The sequence below is a fragment of the Papio anubis genome, chromosome 17 (assembly GCF_008728515.1).
Source record: "Papio anubis isolate 15944 chromosome 17, Panubis1.0, whole genome shotgun sequence".
Lineage (NCBI taxonomy): Eukaryota > Metazoa > Chordata > Mammalia > Primates > Cercopithecidae > Papio > Papio anubis.
In genome coordinates, this window is record NC_044992.1 from 23,225,460 (window position 1) to 23,234,708 (window position 9,249).

At 47.3% G+C, this 9,249-nt stretch overlaps 1 protein-coding gene across 1 annotated transcript in view; it reads right to left on the reverse strand.

Moving 5' to 3' along the window:
- SLC6A4 (solute carrier family 6 member 4) overlaps window positions 1–9,249 on the reverse strand; it is a 38,407-nt gene that overhangs the window by 7,841 nt on the left and 21,317 nt on the right. The window contains exons 8-12 of the mRNA XM_003912554.5: window positions 8,657–8,784; window positions 7,052–7,164; window positions 6,254–6,385; window positions 4,849–4,948; window positions 3,474–3,574 (exon numbers count right to left, since the gene is read on the reverse strand). Of these exons, the coding sequence (XP_003912603.2) occupies window positions 3,474–3,574; window positions 4,849–4,948; window positions 6,254–6,385; window positions 7,052–7,164; window positions 8,657–8,784 (574 nt within the window). The remainder of the gene's footprint in view (window positions 1–3,473; window positions 3,575–4,848; window positions 4,949–6,253; window positions 6,386–7,051; window positions 7,165–8,656; window positions 8,785–9,249) is intronic.

The following is a 9,249-nucleotide window of genomic DNA, read 5'->3' on the forward strand; positions in this document are numbered from 1 at the left end:
TATTTCATAGTCATAAAGAAGACAGTAATGTAAATTATTTGTGTGGTTAAACATCTATTTATATCTTTTTTTTCTCTGTCTGCAGGTAATAAAATGGGAAATTGCTAAACACACATCCATCCTCTGAGCGGTGCTGTCTTAAGTCTAGGAGGAAGCCTTCAAAACAGGAGCCTGGTCAATTGCAAACCTTCCTCCTAACCCACGCTCCTCATCCCCAGAGCCGGCTACGGAGGAAGACTGGGAACAGGGAAGGAGGATGTAGTTAGGAGCCATCCCGGCTAATTGTCTCCTAATGTCAGGTGTATGGAATCCCACTCAGTCGTCGGGGGCTCGACCTCTGGCTGGGGCAAGTGCTACTTCAGAAACCCCCTCACACATCCTGGCTTCTACTCATGCACAATATTTTCTTTCCTTCAACTTGGCTGCAGTGAAAAAGAATATTTTTAGTAAGCTACTTGTTGTTTACCTAAAGCAGCCTTAAGAAGCCCAAAGCAGGGGACCTGTTAAGTAAACGCAGAAGCGGAAGACAGATGTGCCTCTCTCAATCAGGCACTACGGCAGGTGGCTGTAGAGGGGGTGAGTATGGCAAACGTCATGGGAATTGTGAGCAATGTGCCCACATCCAAAGCTGCACGTGGGTTTTACTGGGCAAAGAAACGCAATGACTGTGTACCAAGAGTTTACCCAGTCTGACAGCCAGAAACTGACAGAAATGAACAGCCTCAAGTCCCAGAGCACATGGAGGCACTCACCTCAGGCACAACATTTAAGCGGGAGCCAAAATCAAAATAAATAATATTTTATTACAATTTTTTAAAAGACAGGATCTAACAGGGCCAGATTAGGGTAAAGCGAGTGAGGTAAGACGTACAAGTACAGGGCTGGCCCCTGTGTTTATTGAAAATGTTGATATTTTGTTAATCATGGATCTTTCAGAATTAATTTGTATTTTTAAAAAATATTGCATTAAAATAATATTCATCATGAGTACTGAGCTCTTTGGTGCCTTCTTAAATTTTATACCCACAGTGAATGTTTTACTTGCCTTCACATCTCCCTAGATAGACATCATTTCCTCACTGTGGGGGGAATAAATATGGAAGTAAACACACAAACAAACAAACAATCTTTCTGCCCTCAAGGAATTAATCCAATGACTCTTCTTCCTTTGAAAAACAAATAAAACTGTTTAAGGAGATTATTGAGAAGTACTGGTAATAATATAAATTAATAACCCATTTATGTCGGGGCTTCTGCTTCTGATAGGATGGGCTAGGCGGCTTCCAACAACCCTCACTGAAAACAACGAAAACTTCTGGATTGAAAACCACATGCATTTCAAATGTGCCTCAAAGCATCAGGAAGCTGATAAGGTCATAATGAGCTCCCAGGCCAACATCTCAGGAGCCCAGAGCTTGCACCAGAGTCACTGCACCCCGGGAACATGCGGTGCTTGGTGCAAACATTGGCTTTGATTTTGGAAACCTCGAGGGTCCGGGGAAAGGAAGTCAAGGAGGAATTCTGGGGTACAGAGACACACATGCAGTGTCAAAAGAACAAGCATGTTGTCCATCATAGATAAGTGAATGTCAAGGTGTGTGGGTACAAAAGAAGTACAAAAAATAAAGGGCTACCCCAAGAAAGTCAAAACACAGAATGCAAAAAGGGCTGTTTTTGTTTCTGGTTTTTTTTTTTTTTTTTTTTTTTTTTTTAGACTGATTCTTGCTCAGGCCCTGCTAATTTTTGTATTTTTAGTAGAGACAGGGTTTCACCATGTTGCCCAGGCTGGTCTTGAACTCCTGACCTCAAGGCATCCACCTGTCTTGGCCTCCCCAAATGCTGGGATTACAGGTGTGAACCACTGCACCCAGCTGTTTTGAAAGGGGACACAGAACAGCTGGATGCCAAAGAGATGTCATAAAACAAAATGGGATAGCCTACATACTCCTAAAAAGCTGGAGGTGGACTGAAGGAACAATCTAACAACATTTCTGGCTCTAAAAGACGAAACAAAAACAAAGTTCCAGATAAATGAAAGAACTGAAGAATAGTGCCTGCTGGTGTGCATGACATCAGTTTACCCCAGGCTACCTCAGCACACTCTTGGGAGGCCAGCAGGCTATCCATCTTGGACAGGGGCACGTGAACCAAGGACAAAGTGAATATTGAACACATCTCAACACATGGACAACCCTTGGGACTCAACTATCTCACCCAGGTCCTTTGGTAATACATGGATTCTAGTTTTGACGTGCATTTTTGCTTAGAGAGCTTTGTGTCATCTTAAAGAAGATGCATACAAAATTGTAAACACACAAGTACTAGTACCCCATCAGGGCCCCCATGAAGAGCACAGCAGATCCTTCCCTGGTCTTGAACAGTTCTTTTTGCTGTGTGACTTTGGACCCTTCAGTTTACATTGGTAAGCCTCAATCTCCTTTCTTTTTTATTTTTCTTTTCTTTCTTTTTTTTTTTGAAACAGTCTTGCTCTGTCACCCAGACTGGAGTGCAATGGCATGATCTCAGCTCACTACAACCTCTGCCTCCCAGATTCAAACAATTCTCCTGCCTCAGCCTCCTGAGTAGCACCCAGTACCACGCCCAGTTAATTTTTGTATTTTTAGTAGAGACGGGGTTTCACCATGTTGGCCAGGCTGGTCTTGAACTCCTGACCTCAGGTGATCCGCCCGCCTCAGCCTCCCAAAATGCTGGGATTACAGGCATGAGCCACCACACCCGGCCTCAATCTCCTTAAGTGTAAAACGGGGGTGCCAGAACTATGACCACTTCATAGAACTATCGTGAGGATTTATAGAACAGTGGGTGTAAGTTGAAGTCTGCCCTGGCATTTAGCGCTCCATAAATGCTAAAACTGAGCAGAGGTGTGACGCGCCAGAGTGACTGAAGCCCAGACTACTCCATGGTGTTAGGAGTCAGAAGGGTGGGGAACTATGGTGGGCATAGTGGCTGGGAGGGGGCACAAGAGGGGCTTCTGAAGTGCTGGTCATGTTTTTGTCTCCTGGTATGGTTTTGGCTACATAGGTGTGCTCAATTTATAACATTTCTTTGAGATATACATTTATGATATGTATATTAATACTTTTATGTATATGTTATTCTTCAATACTATTTATTTATTTATTTTCTGAGATAGAGTGTCGCTTTGTCACCCAGGCTGGAGTGCAGTGGTGCGATCTTGGCTCACTGCAACCTCCGCCTCCTGGGTTCAAGTGATTCTCCTGCCTCAGCCTCCTGAGTAGCTGGGATTACAGGTGCCCATCACCATACCAGGCTAATTTTTGTGTTTTTTTTAGTAGAGACGGGGTTTTGCCATGTTGGCCGCCTGCCTCAGACTCCCAAAGTGTTGGGATTACAGGATGAGCCACCGCGCCCAGCCATTACAATTCATTTTTTATGTATCTGGGGGCAAGTCTTTCGCCAGAGCAAGGAGGAACAGGGAAATCGCAACTCACCAGGAGAAACAGAGGGCTGATGGCCACCCAGCAGATCCTCCAGAACCAGCCCGGGCTGAAGCCCAGCATTTCCTTCACGTCCCTGCAGAACTGAGTGATGCCTGGAACCGCCCAAGGGGAAGAGAGGCAGAGGCTGAGAAAGGGCACGGGCTGTGCTGCTGTGCCCTGATTCTCTGGGAGAGTCAGAGTCACAGAATCAGCACTGGGAATGACAAGGGGAAATGACAAGCCGGAATTCCTACCCTGGACACACAGAGTAGCTCTGGAATTTCTCTCTAGGAGGAGTGCAGCAACAACAATCTGGTCCAAAAGTGGGACTGGGGGACTTGTCACAAAACTGCATTTTTATAGCAAGCAAGACTCCTTCTACATAGGGTGGGAGGACGGATGTGCATCTGGAAGGATGGATGGGCATCTGGGAAGAGACGCACACCCCCTTCTTGGTGCCGCACTGCCTTCCTGAGAGCTGAGTGTGTGTCTGATTTCATTGTTATTGTAAAAAAGTTGAATTTTGTCCAGGAATGGTGAATCCGTCTGACAGACACTGGCTTTGACCATGACACTGGAAACTTTCAAGGGAAATTTTTTAACCACAATATTGCCCATTCATATGCCAGATCAAGATCAAGGTTCTTCTACAAAAAGTCACTGGTGTGGAAGTGAGAACTGAAAACTCCCAAAGAAGAGTGAGAAATTGAGAAGGAGAAGGTGCTCTGTGGTTGCTTCCCCGAAAGGTCCCAGCAGTTCCTAGGGCAGGTCTATGGAGATTCACACAATTGAACTTGGTCCTCTGAATTGCCAAGGAGGTAGGAAGATTTCTTCTTTTTTCTAAAAAAAAACGGGCCTGTGTGCAACCCAAAATGTGTGTCCCCTCCTGGATAATATGTGTAACAAATAACATGCAAAAGTGGTTTACTTTTGTCTGTTTTTGGGTTTTTTGTTTGAGACAGACTCTCACTCTGTTGTCTAGACTGGAGTGCAGTGGCGTGATCTTGGCTCATTGCAACCTCTGCCTCCCAGGTCCAAGCAATTCTCCTGCCTCAGTCTCCCGAGTAACTGAGATTATAGGCATGCACCATCATGCCCAGCTAAATTTTTTGTTTGTTTTGTATTTTTGGTAGAGACGGAGTTTCACCATGTTGGGCAGGCTGGTCTCGAACTCCTGATCTCAGGTGATCCACCTGCCTCAGCCTCCCAAAGTGCTGGGATTACAGGCGTGAGCCACCACGCCTGGCTGAGACTCTTACAGACCCATCGTCGGGGGGTCACATCTTGCAAACTGCCCTTCACCGCCTTTTTTGGTGAAATCAGCCCTTTGCCATTGTGCCAGCTGATGGTGTAGAAGGGACCCAGCTGGCTGAAGGAAGCGTCTTACCATAGAACCAAGACACAGCGACTGCCTCGATCAGCGCGACAGTGAGCACTGCAGGCCCCGTGGCGTACTCCTCCAGCAGCTTCACCACGTAGGCCCCTCCCTGGAGGGGAGAGCAAAGCCTGGGTGAGGGCCCTCTGAGGTGCCACCCCTTCCAACTATAGAGACCTGCAGGGGCTTCCTCACTTAGAATCATTCTGGAAAAATCCCACCTGGGACTGAACGTGAGTACCCCAGAAACTGCCTCTTAGGCCGGGTGCGGTGGCTCATGTCTGTCATCCCAGCACTTTGGGAGGCAGAGGCGGGCGGATCACCTGAGGTCAGGAGTTCAAGACCAGCCTGGCCAACATGGTGAAACCCCATCTCTACTAAAAATACAAAAAATTAGCCGGGCGTGGTGGCGGGCACCTGTAATCCCAGCTACTCAGGAGGCTGAGGCAGGAGAATTGCTTGAACACAAGAGGTGGAGGTTGCAGTGAGCTGAGATAGCACCATTGAACTCCAGCCTGGGGGACAGAGCAAGACTCCATCTAAAAAAAAAAAAAAAAAAAAAAAACTGCTTCTTGGACAGGCCTCTGCAGTGTGGGCAGGTTTTACCCACTCAGACGCCTCTTCCCCCATCCTGTGTAGTTCATTCTTCTTATTTCCTCTCCCCATTAAACTTTAAGAGAAAAACTCCAAAGGGCCTTGGGTTCTATTTTAAACTTTCTTCAACTTATTGAACACCTGCTGTGGACCGGACCCTGGAGAATCCCTGCCTCTAAAGACTGAATCCAGAAGGGCCCAGGATACCAGACACATTAAGGGCCTTGGTCACAGTTTTGCCTTCTGTCCTAAATCATGACTCACTGGGGTTCCACTCAGTCCCTGTGACCCCTACTCCAGGGCCATCAGGGTCAGGGCTTAAAGATGCACACCTGCAAAATCTGCTTCAGAGTATTTACTTCAGTTACCAAAAAAAAAAAAAAAAAAAAAAAAGAAAGAAAGAAAGAAATCTCTAGAGAGGGTGTGACTTTTTTACCATTGCAAATTCTGGAGGAGACCAAGCGGCATGACACACATGACGTACAAAATGTCAGGGCAGTATCCCCACGAAAGCAGCTCTAAAGAGTGGAAATAGGCTGGAAAAGCAAATCCTCATTTTCTCCAGATAGTTTTTGAAGCCTGAAATCCAGGGGGATCTACTGTAAAATGCTGAGAGCTGGTGGATACTATGCACAGAGTCTACAAGCAGATGTGCAAGAAACAACTTTTCTTCTTGATGACAAACTTTTTAATGGAAATAACAACCTCCCCTCTTTTGGTCCCAAAGCCAGGGCACCGTGTGAGATGGAAGGAGAGGAACAGCTTCCTTAGTGTTCTGTTGCCCTAGGGGAGGCCAACTCAAAGCTGAGGGGGTGGTACTCACAAAAGTCAGGGTGACCAGGGATCCAAAGAAGCAGGTGATGACCACGGCGAGCACAAACCACTCCCGGCGCTTGGCCCAGATGTGTGGGAACTCATCCAGCACAGCTGTGATCACCCCCTCCAAGCCTGCAAACTGGGAGGTACAGGCAAGCAGTCACAGTGGAGGCTTTGGGACAAGGCTGTAGCCTTCAGAACAGTGAATGGGAGGGAGGGGTAAGGGGGTAACGTTGCTGAGTGACTGGTCAAGCTGATTATCACCAGTTCCCCGACTCACTGGACCATGAAAGCATCTCAAAGAGTATTTCGCCGTTTTACACTGTCATTTAAAGCCCGTCACTAAGGAGAGCCAGGAAACAAAACAGAACACGTGGACAGAACTTCGATATATGAGGTCTCGGGGAGACTTTCTCTGCACCAGAAAGGCCAACTCAAAGCTGAGACTCACTCCACACTAGTAATTCCAGGCCCTGAACTGAACGCTTGGCAAAGCAGAGACCCAGGAGAGACCTCGCCCTGGCCTGTAGGCGCCATAATTGGGCCAAGGAACAGTGCTCAATAACAGTTCACGTATGTGAGCCTTGGGCCTGTGCCAGGCACTTGACCCACATTATCCCATGAATGACTCGAATGCACCAGAGGGTGGTAAATGCTGAGGAGTCAGCGGGCGGTGTGGGGCACCAGAAGGGAGCGGCCACCACTGCCTGGGATGGCCAGGGATGGGAGGGAATTGAGTCCAGCTGCGTCCTCCTCCTTTCCACTTCATCCTCCCACAGCCCACTTCCCCTTCCCGTGTCCTCACCGTGCTGTCCAAGCCCAGCGTGATTAACATCAGAAAGAAGATGATGGCAAAGAAAGTGGACGCTGGCATGTTGGCTATCGCTTCTGCATACGTGATGAAGAGGAGGCTGGGACCTGAGACAGAGGGGAGAGAGGAGGAGGTGGTCGACAAGACCTATCCTACAAAGATGTCACAGAGGAAAACTCAGCCACGACAAGTTACAATTCTCATCACAAGACCTTATGCGCGAATCAGGTTTTGACACACACCAAGTGCTTCCTCACTCTCTACTCCGTCTGACCTGGCCACCCCAATTCCTGGGAGGCAGGAAGGGTGGGGCCTCCATCTTGAAAGCCGTGTGCCCTCCATGAACCCTGGGGGTGGGTAACAGACCCGAGACCCAGAGACTGGCAAAGCTGCACACAAGAATAAGAGTTTCCACCGTGTAACAATTCTGTGGGATTTTTCAGGACCAGGATTGATATTTCTGAAGTCCGTGGCAGTTACCCCCTCTGATGTCTTCAGCTCCAGAACAGTAGGAAATGTTACATTGATTTCCGTAGAGTCACAGAGGCCTTGGAATAAAGATCTCTTTCTATACAAAATTACGGGTGATTATCAAAACTATTATTGGTAATAGTTTATTTTGATTCTGTACACACCCCTTAGCACATTTTAAAAAAAAATGTTTTTTAAAATACTACTTATGTTTACTCAAATACATTAAAAATCATTTTAAAATTATTTTAAAATTTTAACAAAAAAAAAAAAAAAAAAGACCTCTTTCTATTGTGAAGTCCCTTTTGATAGTGTGAGGGACATGTCTTCAGCCTCTCATGGGCTAGCTAGGGGTGCCCTCGTTTGGGGCATGGGGTTGGTCAAAGCACCGAATCAGGCCAAAGATACAAGCTTGTTAGCAAGAAGGCCCTGGGACCTCGCCCACTAGATGCCGTCATCTGTTTTTTCTACCTCTGTCGCTTTTTTCTTTTTCCACGAAAACTTCACGGTAAAATAGAGTGGTCACATTGGCTAGATTTTCTTTTTCTGCAAGGCGCAGTTCTACGGATAAATGATTATTTGCTTACTAGACTTTGAGCCATCGCAAGACCATCACAGGAAGCAAACACGGGTTTTAAAGCCATCATCAGAGTCAACATTTCAAGCCCACAGATTTTGAAGGCCCCAGAACTGGGTGCCAAGGGAGTTGCTCTGTCCCTGCATGGCCTGAACACATGGAAAGATCTCCAAGGCATCAACCTTCTCTCAAATCTTTGAATAAAAAATGTTTTTATTTTGGAGACAGGGTCTTATTCTGCCACCCAGGCTGAAGTACAGTGGTGTGATCATGGCTCACTGTGGCCTTGACCTCCCAGGCTCAAGCAATCCTCCCACCTCAGCCTCCGGAGTAGCTGGGACTACAGGTGTGCACTACCATGCCCAGCTCATTTATTTTTTACAGAGGCAGGGTCTCACTATGTTGCCCAGGCTGGTCTTGAACGCTACCATGCCCAGCCTTCTTTGGAAAATTTCGGGAACATTTAGAAATAAATCAAAATAACTTTTAAAAGGTTCAAAGCAAAGCAACTCAGTAGGAGCAAGGGACCTGCACAAAACCTGAGGTCCTACCTGCATCTTTGGCCACCTCAGACACATCTTCATTCCTCATCTCAGCCATGTAACCGAGCACCGTGAAGATGACAAATCCCGAAACGAAGCTCGTCATGCAGTTCACCACGCTGGTCACCAGGGCATCTCTGGAGGGGAAAACCCAAGGGGCCGCCTGAGACAGTTCCAAGATCAGGGCTCTAAGGAGCAACTGTCTATGTGCCTGCCCTGCCTTAGACAGGCCAGCCACAGCAAGGACAAGCAGGAGGAACTCAAGGAACCTCAAGCCTGTCCCGGAGCCCCTTCCCCTTCTCCCAGAGCCCAGCTGCTGAAGCCTGCAGCTCCGACTGCCATGACCACCACACACGGTGCAGGGAGAAGAGCAGTGGGGGGTGCTTTAAAAGGTGACCCTGCCAGCGCAGACCTCTCCATTTCAAACCAGCCTTGTTCTGGAGCAGGGCCCGGGTTGCAGTGGGGGCCAGGACAGGGCCTGAGCCTCACATTTGTGAGATCCTCAGAGTTAGACTTTGACATTATCTTCAAACTAAGTCACAGACTTCCAACCAGAGAGATACTCTCATACCTTTTTTCTTCTCTTTTTTTTTTTTTTTTTT